Source organism: Vigna angularis, chromosome 1 (assembly GCF_016808095.1).
Source record: "Vigna angularis cultivar LongXiaoDou No.4 chromosome 1, ASM1680809v1, whole genome shotgun sequence".
Taxonomy (NCBI): Eukaryota; Viridiplantae; Streptophyta; class Magnoliopsida; order Fabales; family Fabaceae; genus Vigna; species Vigna angularis.
The window spans coordinates 40920487-40938050 of record NC_068970.1 but is presented as its reverse complement, the minus strand read 5'-3'; the positions used below and the strand labels follow the sequence as shown (position 1 = coordinate 40938050).

The following is a 17564-nucleotide window of genomic DNA, read 5'->3' as shown; positions in this document are numbered from 1 at the left end:
AGCAGATCCATCCACCGGAGGTTGGAAAGAAAAAGTTAATAAGTAATCTAATTAGGGAAATGGATTTGAATTAAATAATTATAGTTAATAGTGAATAGTTAAAATATAATTTTGAATAAAATATATTGTTTAAAATAATATAGTGAAAATATTGATTCGTGATTGTGATACTTTGCCATTATAGTTCCCGGCCATGTGTCTGGTGTGTTCCATATATACTCCATGGTTTAGTTTATGATAATCCTATCTGTCATTATCCTATTACTACCGACTGCCGTCAATCATCTTCAACACTTGTAAATTCTCCTTTCGCTTCCTTCCTATTTCCACACCGAGGTGTGCCAAAAAATTCTCCTTATGCTTTTCTTTTCTTTTTCGTTTTTCCTTTTCTCCCTTTTCTTCTCTTTCCATTCAGGTATATGAATAACATAACGCATTCTCTGCATTCTACAGATTCTGCCTTTTCTCTTCGCTGCACCTTCACTCCAAGGTACGACCAAGAAAACAACCATGGTCGTTTTGGATGCTGTGCTGGGAACACTCAATGTGGCATTCCTTTATGCCATTTTGATATGGGTTTTGGTCGATAGCTTGAGACAAAGCAAGCGCAGCCGTGTTCCTGATGGGTGTTTCAAACGAGGACCAATGCTTATGGCTGCGTTCACTGTTCTATCCTGTGCTGTTATATCTGTTATGAACATGGTTCTTGCTTTTCACCAATACAGCTCCACGAAAGTAATAGGATTTAACTCTGTTTCATTGCCACTCAATTGGGTTTTGGCCACTGTTGTTTCGTTTTATTCAGTGAGGACCAGAGTGAGGGAGAATAAAAAATTCCCTCTTGTGCTCATACTGTGGTGGGTTTTCTCTTCTCTCGTGGATGTGCTCTCTCTGTCTGTAAGGGTGGTCAAAGATTTCGAAGTGTTGGACTTATGGTTTTTCTTGTCAGAGGATAACTTAGTTGCTTCGTTTTCCTTGCCTTTGTTGGTGGTTCTTTGTTTCAATGTGTGTAGAAGGGAGCGCAGTGATATGGAAGAGGGGTTGCTTCAGATCGAGGAGGAGTTTTCCATGGAGGAACACGATGAAGAGGCCTTCACTAATGCAAGTGTGTGGAACAAGCTTATCTTCCGTTGGTTGAACCCCATTTTCAAAACGGGTCGGGTTAAAAAGCTTGAACTTTCTCATATTCCTCCAGTTCCTTGTTCTGAATCCGCGGAAAGTGCTTCTTCCATGTTGGAAGGGTCACTTCGGAAACAGAAACTCGGAGAGGGCTCCTTGGCAAAAGCTATAGCCGATTCTGTATGGAAGTCTTTGGCCTTGAATGCAGTTTTAGCTGGTATATTTTATATTTTATTCAGTGTCACCGTTACTGTTCCTCTTTGATTTTTGTGCACTTTTAATCAAAGTCCTTTTTATACTGGTTATGCTAATTTTTTATGCTTTGTTTACACTTGTATTGTAGGTGTTAACACAGGTGCCTCTTATATAGGTCCCTTGTTGATCACAAATTTTGTGAATTTTTTACTGGGCAATAATGGTGATTCAAGCGTCCAATATGGATTGGTTCTTGCATTTGTTTTCTTCCTCGCCAAGACCGTGGAGTCACTGAGTCAAAGACAATGGTACTTTGGTGCTCAACAAATTGGAATCCGGGTGCGTGCAGCTCTTATGTCTCTAATTTATAGCAACTCCCTAACGATGAAGAGTGCTGGACCAACGCAAGGTAAAATCATCAATCTGATTAATGTTGATGTTGAAAGAATTGGGGACTTCTGCTGGTACATTCATGGAGTTTGGTTGCTTCCAGTTCAGGTCATTTTGGCCTTGGTAATCTTGTACATCAATCTGGGTTATACCCCTTCTTTTGCTGCATTTGGTGTCACCATTTTGGTCATGGTGTGTAACACACCTTTGGCGAATAGGCAAGAAAGTTTGCACTCCAAAATCATGGAAGCTAAGGACTCAAGAATCAAAATGACATCAGAGACTATGAAGAACATAAGAATTTTAAAATTGCATTCGTGGGAGACCTCATTCTTGCAGAAACTCCTCCAACTTAGGGAAACTGAGAGGGGGTGGCTGCAGAAATACCTCTACACATGCTCAGCAGTTGCAACACTATTCTGGACATCACCGACTTTAGTTTCTGTTGTTACCTTTGGTGCTTGTATCCTGGTGAAAACAGAACTAACAGCCGCTACAGTACTCTCAGCTTTAGCAACTTTTCGTATTTTGCAAGAACCAATCTATAACTTACCTGAGCTTATCTCCATGATCATTCAAACAAAAGTCTCCCTTGATCGAATCCAGGAGTTCCTCGAGGAAGAGGATCAAAACCAATTCCTAAATAGGCACACTTCAAAAAATTCATCAGTTGCTATTGAAATAAACCCTGGGGAATACGCATGGGAAACACACCATCAAACCCACAAGAAACCAACAATTCTAATTACAAGAAAGTTAGTGATAAAGAAAGGTCAGCAGGTAGCAGTTTGTGGGTCAGTGGGGTCTGGTAAATCAAGCTTGCTGTGCTGTATTCTTGGGGAGATTCCATTAGTATCTGGGGCTCTAACCAAAGTTTATGGGACTAGAAGTTATGTACCCCAAAGTCCTTGGATTCAGTCTGGAACCGTAAGAGAGAATATATTGTTTGGCAAGCAAATGAACAAGGAGTTTTATGAAGATGTTTTGGATGGCTGTGCTTTGAAGCAGGACATCAACATGTGGGGTGATGGAGATTTGAACCTGGTGGAGGAGAGAGGCATAAACTTGAGTGGTGGGCAGAAACAGCGGGTTCAATTGGCAAGGGCTGTTTATAATGATTCAGATATTTATTTCCTTGATGATCCTTTTAGTGCTGTTGATGCTCATACTGGAACTCATTTGTTTAAGGTAAGTTGTGGTAATGATTAATATATATGCGTTGTTCACTTATGTACTTTCTGATGCAACAATTATTTTTGTCCAATGAACATCATCTTTAATGCGAAATCCTGTGCAGAAATGTCTCATGAAACTTTTATACGATAAAACGGTTGTTTATGCAACCCATCAACTGGAATTCTTGGAATCTGCAGACCTCATTTTGGTAAGCTATTGAACACTCTTCTTTTGATGAGGATTTTACTTTGCAACTTTTTTATCCTTAACTGTTAATATAATTTTTGGCAGGTCATGAAAGATGGAAAAATAGTGGAGTCAGGAAGGTATAAAGATCTTATAGCATGTCCCAACTCTGAACTTGTTCAACAAATGGCCGCTCACCGAGAAACAGTACATCAAATAAACCCAAGCCAAGCAGAAGATTTTGCTAGCTACAGACCCTGCCCAAAAAATCAAATTGAAGTTACTCGAGAAAATGTTCAAGATATCATGGAAAATTGGAAGAGAAACAAAGAAGAGGAAAGAGAGACGGGTCGAGTAAAATGGAGTGTTTACTCAACTTTTGTCACATCTGCTTATAAAGGAGCACTTGTTCCAGTTATTCTTCTCTGCCAGATCTTCTTTCAAGTAATGCAAATTGGAAGCAATTATTGGATGTCATGGGCCACAGAGCAGAAGGGCAGGGTTAACAACAAGCAGCTAATGAAAATATTTGTTCTTCTATCTTCTGGGGGCACCATCTTCATACTGGGAAGGACTGTTTTAATGGCAGCTGTTGCTGTGGAAACTGCTCAACGCCTTTTTCACGGAATGATCACATCAGTTTTCCGGGCACCTGTCTCATTTTTTGACACCACACCTTCAAGCCGAATTCTGAGTAGGGTAAGTTTCACAATTACATCTCTACTTCAATGATTTTGCTATCTTATGATTAATATAAGCTTCAATCATATTCCAACCGTTCTCTTTGTGATTATTTCAGTCATCAACAGATCAAAGTACAGTTGACACAGACATACCATACAGATTAGCTGGACTAGTATTTGCACTGATACAGTTATTGAGTATCATTGTGCTAATGTCCCAAGTTGCCTGGCAAGTCATTCTCCTCTTTTTTGTGGTTTTTGCTATTTCCATCTGGTATCAGGTAAGAACTATATCAATCTTTGACAATGTACACAAATTAAATCATATAATTTTCCTATCAAACATTTTTCAGCGTGAACTGATATATAGATTTTATTGTGATCTCTTGTCATGATGAAGCCATCGTCTTGTCAAATCTTTTCATGTGCCAACTAAAAAAGTCACTTACTTTTGCAGTCATATTACATCACAACAGCCAGGGAACTGGCCCGGATGGTTGGGATTCGAAAGGCTCCAATCTTGCATCACTTCTCAGAATCAATTGCTGGGGCTGCCACAATCCGCTGTTTCAATCAAGAGCAACTATTCTTGACCAAGGTTAACGTTCTAATAGATGACTATTCTCGGGTAGCCTTTTACAATTTCGGCACCATGGAATGGTTGTCTGTACGAATCAATTTCCTCTTCAATTTGGTCTTCTATTTTGTTCTCGTCATCTTGGTTACTCTTCCAAGGTCTACCATTGATCCAAGTAAGCCCTCTTTTCTTCTATTCATCTTATAAGCAGTTATTTGCATGCATGTGAGAACCACTTTTCTACTTCGTTAGTTAAGAAGCTCTGAAGAGGAACACTTGTTATTTATTAACCTCGGTTACAACTTTACTACCAAAAAGAAAACTAATTTTTGAGAAACTTAGATTCTTTGTATTAGATCCTTTTGGGTGTAGAGTGATGCGGTTTTATTCACGTACTAGAGGTTCTTTGTGATTAATCTATGAGGCAGTACTCGGTTATTTATTGACATATGTTTCTTTCCTATCTCTCGTCACTCTTTGTACTTCATACTCAGATACTTGTTAAAAAGTAAATGAAATAATTAAGATTAGATCCACAGGTAATTATATAGAAATGCTAAGTCTCTTCTTCTGATTTCAGGCTTGGCGGGTCTCGTAGCTACGTACGGTTTGAACTTGAATGTCCTCCAGGCTTGGGTGATATGGAACCTTTGCAATGTTGAGAACAAAATGATATCAGTTGAGAGAATATTGCAGTTCTCTAACATACCAAGTGAAGCACCCTTAATTATTAAAGATTGCAGGCCTGAACAAGATTGGCCAAAGGAAGGAAATGTTGAACTACATAATCTTCATATACGGTATGATCCCGCTGCTCCTATGGTACTCAAAGGCGTCACCTGTGTCTTCCCAGGACAAAAGAAAATTGGTATAGTAGGCAGGACAGGGAGCGGAAAATCTACTCTTTTGCAAGCCCTCTTTCGAGTGGTGGAGCCTTTGGAAGGAAGTATACTAATTGATGGTGTAGATATTTCCAAGATTGGTCTGCAAGATTTAAGATCTAAGCTTGGTATAATTCCTCAGGATCCAACCTTGTTTCTAGGTACTGTAAGGACTAACTTGGATCCTCTAGAACAACATGCAGATCAAGAACTTTGGGAGGTTAGCATTAGCAGTTAAACACACTCTTGAAAATGCCAATGTTTATATTATTACTGAAATAACTTCTCTTTTCAGGTTCTCAGAAAGTGCCATCTTGCTGAAATAGTAAGGCGGGATCCAAGACTTCTTGATGCACCAGGTATAGTTATTTGTTTTAAAAGTACACCATTAAGCAGTGTAACTTCAATAGCTGTCCCACTTCAAAGTTCGGTACTTTTCACTCCCAAATACTGCCATTGATACGAAATGTTCTTTGACTGATTTAGTGGCGGAGAATGGAGAAAATTGGAGTGTTGGACAAAGGCAACTTGTTTGCCTTGCTAGGCTACTACTGAAGAAAAGAAGAATTTTGGTACTGGATGAAGCTACAGCATCCATTGACACGGCAACTGACAATTTAATTCAGAAGACAATTAGGGAAGAAACAAGTGGATGTACAGTCATTACAGTAGCACATAGAATTCCAACAGTTATTGACAATGATTTAGTTTTGGTCCTTGATGAAGGTACTACTTTCACTTGCACACTAAGCATGTACTTAATATATGTGATCATACCAAAAGGATGGAAAACCTTTTCCCATAACAAAGCTTATGGTAGCATACTATTTCACCCTTTTGAGTTGCTGACAAGCACTACTATATTGATGTGTACAGGGACAATTGCAGAGTACGATAACCCTACTAAATTGCTGCAGAACAGTTCTTCTTCGTTCTCAAAGTTGGTTTCAGAATTTTTGAGGAGATCATCTCAAAAGTAACTTCCGGAAAAGATAAAGAATGAGGATACAAGTATTTTCAGGATGATAGTATAGCAATAACAGACAACAACACTGTACATAGAGAAAAGTTGGGCCCAATGCTGAGCAGAATTAGTTCTTCCGTTGGAGGACAGCTAAAGAAACACTGACTGATTACAATAACAAAATAGAAGGGTTAAGTTGGCAAAGATTTGAGGCTCCTGATCTTAGTTGCTGTTCTCCTGTCACGAACTTGCTGATTTTCTAACCAATTTTTCCTTTGCCAATATATATATATATATACCCTTTTCTATTGAAGATTGTTCCATAGCTTCATTAATGATTTCGCGCAAAATTTTTGAAAGCGTTTGTGAAAGCTCTAAAGTTGGAATTTTAGAGAGGATGCACAACAGATCTTTTCTTTATTTTCTTGTACACATCAACAGGCTCCAAGACACCATCATCGTTAAAATAGTTTAAATTAGTATTTTTAAAAATGACGTAACTTAGGTATTAATCTTGATACTTAATGTTAAATATAATGTAATATTATTGATCAATATATAATTGGTGTTCTGTAGAAAATAAAAGGAAAAGATGATGGGAGTGCTCGTGTCTTTGAGAAAGCAACACTTTCTTTTTCTCCTTCATTGCATGTAAATGCTGATAGCTTTTTCAGCATATTGGTCAGTGTTAAGAAATCCTTGAATACAAAAAATGTCACCTGATGAAGTTTAAGTATTGGAAGAGGTGGTGAGATTAAATATCTTTGTTTGTGGTGCATTTCTTAACCCACGTTTTAACTTTGGGTATATTCAATAATTTTACTTCATGAAAATGCATGTTTTTAAAAAAAAGTTTACTTTATCAGCAATAAAACTATATTAAAAATGAGACAATTGGATTGTTTCAATCCTTTTACAAGAAATATTTACAATATAAAGTCAAATCTTGTTCTCCTTTTAATGTTCAAAATGCATAGCTCTATCCATTTCATTATCAAATCAGTTTTAATTCGTCTGTCTGAATCTGCTTGAATTCCAAGTTTGGCAAATTTGTGCTATTTTGTTGCTTTCTGGCATATATGCGGTTGCACACGATCCTTTCTATAATACTGCAAGTAAAAGCTCTTGCTAAAGGTGTTTCACTCCAAACTAGCTTAGGACCTCCATTCATTATGATATGCAAATTGACTAGACTAAGGCCCCAGCAGTTACACTTTCATTGTTGTGGTTGCGCCAGAACCTTATTCCATTGCCCATCAAGACAGGCACATAACAGTTTTGCATATTAAACCTAGTGGGAATCCAACCTCTAACCTCTCACTGGTAATAACTCTAGTGATCCAATTTTAGCCACTATATGCCTTGTATACTACTACAGTGCAACAATGATTGTGTTGATGTACTTATAATGTCCTACTTCCCTACCTAATTCAACCTTACTGACCAACCTGTTTGAGTAGATAGAGTGCAGGCAGACCTATACCTGAATAGGTTAATAGCATATAGATTTTATGCATGTGATTGGGCTAAAGTACTAGTTAGAGTAAGTGATTTTGCATTTGGATATTTATTTATGGACCAAGCCTAGACTTTTATTTGAGCAGCAGTGAAAACTTCCTTCGGGTCAAACACTAGATTCCCAAAAATGTTATTGTTCCTATGAGTTCAAATATTCCCATCAGTCCAACTGATAGAAGTGATTTCTAACTTGGTTATGGTGAGTAGTACTCACTCCAATCCAGTCATCACACATACTCCAAAAATTTTTAGCAGTCCTACATGTAAAAAATAGGTGTCTTACTCACTTCTACACAAGACACGTTCTTTATTTACAATATCCAGTCCTCTTTTAATAAGGATGTTGCATGTTGCTACTCACCTATCGTTTTCATAATCAAATTAAAGAGTATATGTGGAATGCAAGACTAATCATCTAACAAAGGAGTAAAAGTCTAATGTAGGAGTAGATTGTCCAATGTAAAGTTCAAAAACCAAAAATCGTCTCCCAACAAATTCAATTGCAATCTTTTTAAACCATACTGCAAAGGTTTTTGTGGACATTAACTGCTTAATGCTTATGCCTTCTACATTCTCCCCTTTTCAGAAGGATATGAGAAGTTAGCCCGGGCAAAAGAAGACCCATCAAATCAACATTTGGCTAGTGGAGAAGCCTCTAGCACTGGTGAAGGTGATTATGATATGTTTGCTGACGAGGATGATAACAGTAAGCCATCTATAGATGAAAATAATACAGTTAGTCAATCTTCATCGGACGCCATAAATTCTGGCACTGAGGGTAGGTAAATTGGCCTCCAAAGTCTTTGTTACTGATTTTTATTTGATTAGTATTTACTTAACATTGTTCTACTTTTCTTTCAGGTGGAGCATTGCAAAATGATTATGTGTATGATGAATCTTCTGGGTATGGCTCTTCTCTTCCATGTAAATTTTGGAAAATAGTCTGATATACATGACATTATTTATCTTTGTTGTAAATTTCAAAACCAAAAAAAAAATCATTATGGTATTAAGGAGGTGGCAAAAGTTGAGGGTTTGTACCCACTTCTTCTTCTAATGAATTCTGTTACCAAAAAGAGCTGTTATAAGCTTGTTCTGAAATCAATATTTGATGGTCCAGGTACTACTATAGCAGCAGTTTGGGCTATTATTATGATCCAAATACCGGGCTTTATTGCTCTGCAGCATCAGGACAATGGTACAACACATTCCTTTATCATCTTTTCGTGTGGTTTGTCAATTTTTATGCTGACATCTTTTAGCCTTTGTTTACAGTAAGTGGTGCCAAACATAGATGTGGATTTGGACGTGTCTTTAGTTGTTTGTTAAAATTTAATCTTGATTTGTGATATTTTTTGTTGGAAACTATATCAAGAGATGTGATATGTGTACGTCAATTTATAGATCTTTGGTGGCATAAAAACATGCAGGGTGATTAGTTGTATAATTAACACCTTTGGCTGAGAGGAGGGAAATAATATTGTATGTTTGTTGGGAGAGGCAAAGAGAAGAAATGGTTTCAAAAAACGGTTGAACTTATTTTACTATTTCTTATTTATTTCTACTCATCTCTTATCCCATCTCTTATCTATGGTGGGAGATGCAAATCATGTTTCTAGCTGACTGGGGCCGCTCCTTTTTTATTTGAATTCAGGTACCGATTCACGGTCGCCGGTACCGATTCACGACTGCCGCAGCTCCGATGTTTGGTCCTCGTGTGTATATTATTCATGCCAACCCTGATCCGAGCTTGAGAAATTTTTCTATTGCCCATAAACTTCAAATGATGTCCAAGGATTACGCGTGGCTTTTAAGTGATACCCATGATGAAAAAGGAAACATAGTCAATGTTGGTTAATTCATATATATCTACTCAATTAGTTACGATTGTTTTTGAGTTGACATACAATGTTTTTATTAAAAGGCAGCTATGCTATACGTAAAAATTCTTATGGATGAAATAATATTATGTTTTTTCTTGCTCCAAAGTTTGTAAAAATTTTTACCAGTTCTTTATTTTTCTTCTTCCTTATAATATTTTTGGGTAGAATCGCAGTGAGAAAAGAAGGGAACAAAAATTGAAAAATTTGTAATCAGCATTTGTTTCTATTCAGTGTTGTCTTAATTTTGATAACATGTAATCCTTGAAAATTGTTTAGGTATATGATGTTGTTGTTGGAGACATTGCAATTGTAACTAACCGTACAAGGATTGTGGATTTTTCTCAGCCTTTTGCATCATCTAGCCTTGTCATAGTGGCTCCTATCAACAAATCAGGATCAAGTGCTTGGGTGTTCCTCAAACCATTTACAGCAGATATGTGGTGTGCTACGACTGTCTCATTTTTTGTGATTGGAATTGTTATATGGATTCTTGAACACCGAGTCAATAGTGACTTTCGTGGTCCTCCTAAGAAGCAAATTGTAATTATGTTAATGTACGCCTTTGTAGCGTCATATGATAACCTTTTACGGCCAGTTTATTGAATTTGGTGCAGCAATAGGTGCCCCAATGTTCATCTTTTGTTTAAGATTCTAAATCCATTTAACGAGTTATTGATGATTTGAATTATTGCTCTCTGAATATCATATTATTGATCAGAGTTTTGAAAACTACACCTACCATTTAACGAGTTGTTCAAAGTGCTTCAAAATAGGCTGAAAAAAACTGAGCCAGTGCTAGTTGATTAATGATTGTCAGACACTCTTTGAATTCTTTGTTTCATGGATCAACACTCGTATTATAGTCCTGTTGCAGCAAAAATTAATGTAATAAATGAGGTCTTAGAATCATTTTTGTAGCAGAAATTTTCAACTATAGATGTACCATGATGTTTATAGCTTACAATTTTTGTCCTTTTAGTGATTAGTTTTTGTGGGTACATATATTTATGTATGTAATGGACTACAAAGTAATGTGTAATAATTAGTTATCATTAAGACTTGAGGCTTTGTGGAATTATATAAATTTTTTTGATTTTTTATTTACTCACTAAAATATCTTAAATATCTAAAATACATTGTATTGACACTTCTTGTACGTCTTGTTTATCTTTTCTAGTTTGGTAAAATATTGAATTTTTCTTAGTTATCTAATATATCATATTAAAATTTTGTTTTCATAATAGTTATTGTAAGACCTTGGAAAATTAACACTGCAAACCCTCTGTCAAATCTTAATTAATGCACTCACGTCACTGTTCAGTAGCATTTAAAACGCACTCACTAATCTGACGCACCACTGCCAAGTGTCACGGTTGAAACATTTTGAAATCAGTAGTGGTAGACAGGTGTCCGCATGTGAGAGTACGTCCGTTTGACATTGGGAGGGGAAAAGATTTTCCTGAAACTCTCCTTCCCATTCTCTGCATGCACCCTCCTTCTTCCCTAAAAGCTGACTTCTCATTTTCTCCACCTTCTCTCTAGAAAACCTACATCTTCTCTCTACTGTAACTCACCCATTTCTTCTCCGTTCAACATTTAGAACCGTAGAAACGTTCCCTGTGTCGTGAGCTTCATTCTGGACCGAACATCTTGTTGACCCAAAACTTGTTAGCCGTTGCTAGGACTCGGGTTCAATCCCCAAATCCCCGGCAACGGCGCCAAAAACTTGTTAGCCAAAAACTTGTTGGACGTGATTTCGGCAAGCGTACCGAATCGTTCAAGTAATAAACCGGTAAGACCGGGTATCGTTTTCCCAAGAGACTCGTAATACTAGAGAATTGTGCGATTAACAACTCATCTAGACTCAATAACATAACATCAATTTACAGAACAAGTGCAGAAAGATAAATTCATACATAATTTCAAGGTTGGACTTTGGTATTGAAGGCACTTGGAAATGGAAAAGACTATAAATGGTATGAAATGACATTATTAAGGTTAGTTTTCACCAATGCACTCTTGTGTGTGACTAATTTCATCTCCTCTCTATCAAGTTACTAAAGTCAATCCACTAAAACACTCTAGCCCTAATCCCTTAGGTGAAAGAGCCTAGGTTTTCCTTATCAAACTCCAATCCCTTGGACAATCTAACAAGCAAACCCGCATTAAAGAGCTAGGATCTAAGACAACATGTGAATCATCTTCCATCCCTAGAATCAATGAACCACAAGGACTCCTATTTCAGTTATGGGTTTCATCTTACGTCCCCATAATCCATAAAACCCCAAAATCAAGTCATGAACGTCCCCATTACAAGCAAGCTTTAAGATCGGAAACAAGAATACTAGCAATTGATAGAAAAGGCATATATATATTCAAATCATTCAACAATTACAAAAGAATTCAATGGCTACAACTAACCCCAACAAGATGAATCTGGTTCTCCATTTTCATGGAGAACTATAAAGCTTACAAACATGGAAAATGGAAGAAGAAGGAGACCCAAAGGAAGAGGAGGAGATGTTCCCACAAGCTCCTCGCGCCCTCCATGAGCTCCAGACGTGAAATCGCACCTCCAAAGAACCAAAGACCCTTTCCCCTTTGCGTTTTAGGGTTAAATAGACATTGTCTGCCACATCAGAAAAAATCGCGCCCGACGCCCTCTCTGTCTCGCGCCCGGGCGCGAGACTCTCTGGAAAGTCACGCCCGGGCGCCCCATTTCTCACGCCCGGGCGTGAAACTCTCTGGAAAAACAAAGTCCACTGCACGTGGACGAGCGTCACTTCTCGCTGCCGAGCGTCCACTTCTCCTGGGCGAGCGTCCTCTCTTACGCGCACACTTCTGCCTGGCCGAGCGTCCACTCTGAACGAGCGTCCTCTTCTGCCTGGCTGGGCGTCCTCTTAAAATGTCCTGGACGAGCGTCCTCTCTAAACGTCCTGGACGAGCGTCCTATTCTGCCTCTGCCGAACGAGCGTCCTCTGCCTGGATGGACGAGCGTCCTCTGCCTGGTGGACGAGCGTCTACTTAGTGTCTCGCTGGACGTCTTCGCTGGATGAGCGTCCTCTTATCGCTGGCGAGCGTCCTTTTAGCTCTCTGGATGAGCGTCCTCTTATCACATTGTTCATTCAAATTAAAATTCATTACAATACAGAAAATTAAATTCGAACCGTACACCTCAAATTGGTAAACGTCTACTGTGCCAATCACCAACAGCTCCTACTGCCGTGACTTCTCCTCGGTTGGAACTCCCTATGCACCTCACAGCACCTCACGGCACCTCTACTCTCATACAACAATCTCACTACATTACATTATCTGGAGTTCAAAACTAATCTACTGAACTTGGAGGAGAAGAACCAAGAGCCTCCTCCCAAGCGTAACCCTCTCACTCACGGCCTCTCACTCTTTTAAAGCCAAATTCTCAAGTCTCGTTCTGGTGCTGCCTCGTGCGTTTCCAGCCAGGTTGCCATGCTGTTGTCTCCCATTAGCAACCTTTAATGAATTTCTTCCATCACTCTTTTGCTTCTCTGTCAGATAAAGCCATGTGGGGCCCTCCATTTTGTTTACACTTCTGCATGTTCTGCACACCATCGCTGCCCATGCTGGAATAAACAAGGTCTGTGTCAGCTTTCCACTTCTCTCCCATCTCAACATGTGCATCCAATTCAGCTGGACTTGAAGACGGTGTGTGTTGTCGTTGCTGCTGTTTGATGCAGCTGGACGTGAATGCTTCCAACGTTGCAGCTCCCAAGCTTCTCATGGGCGTGCTGCTGGAACTACTAGACGGATGGGGTGTGAATGAACAGAAAACGGAAACTTAATACATAGTATTCATATTCAAGCACAATGAATTTAATTTAAACTCTCTTTAAGAAATGCCAGATATTTGAACTAGACAGGAGGTTACCAACATGACAGTAATCCCCAAATCAAAATAACACAGAATTCAATGTATAATAACCTAATCCCGATAATCAAGTCTACCTATTACTGCAATTATCTGAATAACAACAAACGGAATTAGGGTTTACTTGCGAGAATAAAGGAAAAGAAATTACGGTGGTTTTTTGCTTAATTCATCATCTTCTTCCACAAATGGACGTTTGGGGTTTCTGCGAGATGATTCTGCCGCCATTGATGCTGCCCAAGGAGATTGAGTTCAATGCTTTGAGCTTCTGCACATAGGCACGACAAGACAATGCTTATCCCCTCTCTAAATTAAACCTTTTCTTGTCTCTCTCTGTTCATTTTAGATAATTAACAATTAACTAATTAATTAAAATACTCATCCAGATCAAACTTAATACTCAAAGGAAGTTTATAAGAGATTTTCAATCTCATTTTTTCAAGTTCATCACTCAATGCATATTCTCCATTTCTTCCGTAATCAAGCTCAAAAATATGGTTTCTATTTAAATACATAAAAATCCTAAATTTATGAAAATATAATATAACTCAACATACCTTTTTCTTGTCTTAATAAACTTCATCCTCGTGATTAACTTCCTCCATTGCAACAATACCTACACTACCAAATAAGATCCAAAAATATTAGAATAACAACGTATCATACATAATCAAAATCATCCACAATCAACATCATACATATATTATACATTCATTCCACTCAAATAAAAAACAAAACGAACCTTGAGTGAACACAACGTGTGCCGGTTGGAACACACACGAAGAAAAATGTGTGGGTAGGACTAACAACCCGGAAAACCCCTCTTTTTCGTCCACCGAACAGTCCACACTCCGGCGATTCTCCGGCGATGCTCCGGCACAGGGACGAAAGGAGGTGGGACGAAGCGAGACCTTGAACGCGCCCCTACTTCGCTGGGCCGGACGGAACACGATTCCGTCTTCGCTTCGTTGGCCAACATCGGAGCTGCGACGGCCGTGAATCGGTAACGGCCATCAATCGGTACCGGCGACCGTGAATCGGTACCCTTCAACGTTGTCCGGCGGGAACTCCGGCAAGCACTCCGTCAGACCACTCTCTCTCTCGAATTCCCTTTCTCCAACTCTCTCGGCCTCTCTCTCTAGGTCACAGTCTCCCTCTCAACCTTCGCGCTTCTCTCACTACAATTCTTCCAAAATCAATTTCAAATTGGATCGCGATATTCTAACAACGCCAATTTGACAAAGATTTGACAACGCCATGTGTCAAGTTTTAATTGGTCGAATTTGAATGTTTTTTTTAATTTAAAATCTGATTTGGAATGGGTTGAAGTTTGGATTCTGAAACTGCCCTCTTCGTTTTCGAACTCTATCTTCTCTCCTTATCACTGTCTTCTCTCTCCATTTTAGGGATTTGAATTTCATTTCAACTTCTCTCTTCATAGTAGTGTTCTCCCTCCTCCATTTTTGCAGTTGTTTGTTCGTCATCATTGAAAGACCAAGTTAAGGTGTTTCTGGGTTGAGAGGTGAGTTCCTGCACCATTGACAAAGAACTGATGTTGTTGTAATCGATTACAGGGAGCTGGTAATCGCTTACCAGTAGAAAAATCTCCTTTTGTACCGAAAGTTGAAGAGTGCTACCCAGACGTGGCTTAAGCACTCCCCAGGAATATTTTGGATTCGTTATGACTGTCTTTTGAAGGTTTTATGGATGGATCATTAATGGAACACTTCAAGTTGGAATACTTCAATATTAAAGAAATATAAACGAAATAATGAAGGGTATTGAGTAATGAAAAATTATAACAATATTAAAAAGCACATACATTAATAAAAAAACGTAATGACATTTCACGAAACAACAAGTTTTGAAATGAAAAGATACATAACAATATACAATGAAATGTAATCTAAGAAGATGGTTGTCGATCAAATTGATTGCAGAAGTTAATAACTTCTTCCTCTACGAGTTGTGAAAAAATTGTCATGAACTTGAACTACCTTGGTTCAAACACCTATAGGTGGTTTTCTCCAATTGAGGTGAGGTGCATAACCCATGCTGTCAACTTTGACCTTTGCTGACTATTTTAATCATAACTTTTTCCACAGACCTCCAAATGATGTCATTCTTTTTTTATTAGAAAGTAGACTCAAATATCTTTCCAATGACTACTAATTTATAATTTTTGGACACCTGAGTAGGTGCAGTTAATTCCTTAAAGTTAACGTTTTATATATTTCTGCCACCTCTGACCTTTGCTGGTTGTTTTGCTCATAACTTTCTCCACCGAACTCCAAATGCGTTGATTCTTGTTTTGTTGAAAAGCTCTTTGAGCCTAGATTCCAACAAAACAAGAATCAAGTCATTTGGAGTTCGTTGGAGAAAGTTAAGAACAAAACAAGTAGCAAAGTTCAGAAAAACAGAGTTGGGGAGTAGTGTTCATCTAGATGGGGAGTACAGTTGAAGTTGTTGTACAAATTACCCTTTTTCCTCTGGTAATCGATTACAAGACCCCTGTAATCAATTACCAGAGGAAAAAGGGTAATTTGTACAGAAACGTCAACGGTACTCCCCTGCTAGATGAACACTGCTCCCCATTCTCTATTTTTGTTGAATTTTTCCTTTTTTGAGATGGGTGAGTGAGTTCAATGTTATTCGGTGAGCTCTGTGCACCAATAATGAGGTTAGGTCATTGATTTCTTCAAAATAAAAATGTCCATTTAGGTGGTTTTCTCCAATTGAGGTGATGTGCATAACCCATGCTGTCAACTTTGACCTTTGCTGACTATTTTAATCATAACTTTTTCCACGGACCTCCAAATGATGTGATTCTTTTTTTATTAGAAATTAGACTCAAATATCTTTCCAATGACTAATAATTTATAATTTTTGGACACCTGAGTAGGTGCAGTTAATTCCTTAAAGTTAACGTTTTATATATTTCTACCACCTCTGACTTTTGCTGGTTGTTTTCCTCAAAACTTTCTCCACCGAACTCCAAATGAGTTGATTCTTGTTTTTTTGGAAAGATCTTTGAGTCTAGATTCCAACAAAACAAGAATCAAGTCATTTGGAGTTCGGTGGAGAAATTTAAGAACAAAACAAGTAGCAAAAGTCAGAAAAACAGAGTTGGGGAGCAATGTTCATCTAGCTCGGGAGTACAGTTGAAGTTTCTGTACAAATTACCCTTTTTCCTCTGCTAATCGATTACAAGACCCCTGTAATCGATTACCAAAAGAAAATGGGTATTTTGTACAGAAACTTCAATTGTACTCCCTAGCTAGATGAACACTACTCCCCATTCTCTATTTTTGTTGAATTTTTCATTTTTTGAGATGGGTGAGTGAGTTAAACGTTATTGGGTGTGCTCCCTGCACCAATAATGAGGTTAAGTCATTGATTTCTTCAAAAAAAATGTCCATTTAGGTGGTTTTCTCCAACTGAGGTGAGGTGCATGATCATTGTTTGTTCGTCATCATTGACACAGGACTGATGTTGTTGTAATCGATTACAGGGAGCTGGTAATCGATTACCAGTGGAAAAATCCCCTTTTGTACCAAAACTTGAGGAGTGCTACCCAGACATGGCCGAAGCACTCCCCAACAGTCCTGACGATTGTGTTTTCAAGGTTTTGTGGATTGATCCCCCCTGTTGGTGATGGTTTAAGGCGTTCACAACAAGCAATTTCAACTTTGGTGAGTCCTATGTAGATGGAAGACCCACGAAGGGTGTTTATAGGTTGAGAGGTAAGGTTCTGCACCATTGACAAAGGAATGATGCACTTGTAATCGATTACAAGGACTCTGTAATCGATTACCAGTGGAAAAATCCCCTTTTGTACCAAAAGTTAAGGAGTGCTACCCAGACATGACTGAAGCACTCCCCAGCAGTCCTGACGACTGTGTTTTCAAGTTTTTATGGATTGATCCCCCCTGTTGGCCATGGTTTAAGGTGTCCATAACAAGCAATTTCGAGTTTGGTGAGTCCTATGTGGATGGAAGACCTACGAAGGTTGTTTATAGGTTGAGAAGTGACGTTCTGCACCATTGTTTATAGGTTGTTTATACGAAAAAACAATACCTTTGGAG

The 17564-nt window shown here is 38.4% G+C and overlaps 1 protein-coding gene across 1 annotated transcript; it reads left to right on the top strand.

The window, feature by feature from the left end:
- Positions 1 to 251: 251 nt before the first annotated feature.
- On the top strand, positions 252 to 6484 carry LOC108320949 (putative ABC transporter C family member 15). Its single transcript, XM_017552548.2, has 11 exons — positions 252 to 336; positions 454 to 1336; positions 1463 to 2892; positions 3002 to 3088; positions 3172 to 3765; positions 3866 to 4030; positions 4207 to 4501; positions 4907 to 5427; positions 5503 to 5566; positions 5694 to 5933; positions 6084 to 6484. Exons 2-11 carry the CDS (start codon positions 511 to 513, stop codon positions 6185 to 6187), a joined length of 4326 nt encoding a protein of 1441 aa, XP_017408037.2. The 5' UTR covers positions 252 to 336; positions 454 to 510; the 3' UTR covers positions 6188 to 6484.
- The last annotated feature ends 11080 nt before the right edge of the window (positions 6485 to 17564 follow it).

Excerpts from the sequence above, each read along its gene's own strand:
- LOC108320949 (XM_017552548.2), top strand. The coding sequence starts at position 511 with ATGGTCGTTTTGGATGCTGTGCTGGGAACACTCAATGTGGCATTCCTT. Across the intron at positions 3,089-3,171 it reads AATCTGCAGACCTCATTTTG|GTCATGAAAGATGGAAAAAT; the intron begins GTAAGCTATTGA and ends AATTTTTGGCAG. Across the intron at positions 3,766-3,865 it reads CAAGCCGAATTCTGAGTAGG|TCATCAACAGATCAAAGTAC; the intron begins GTAAGTTTCACA and ends TGATTATTTCAG.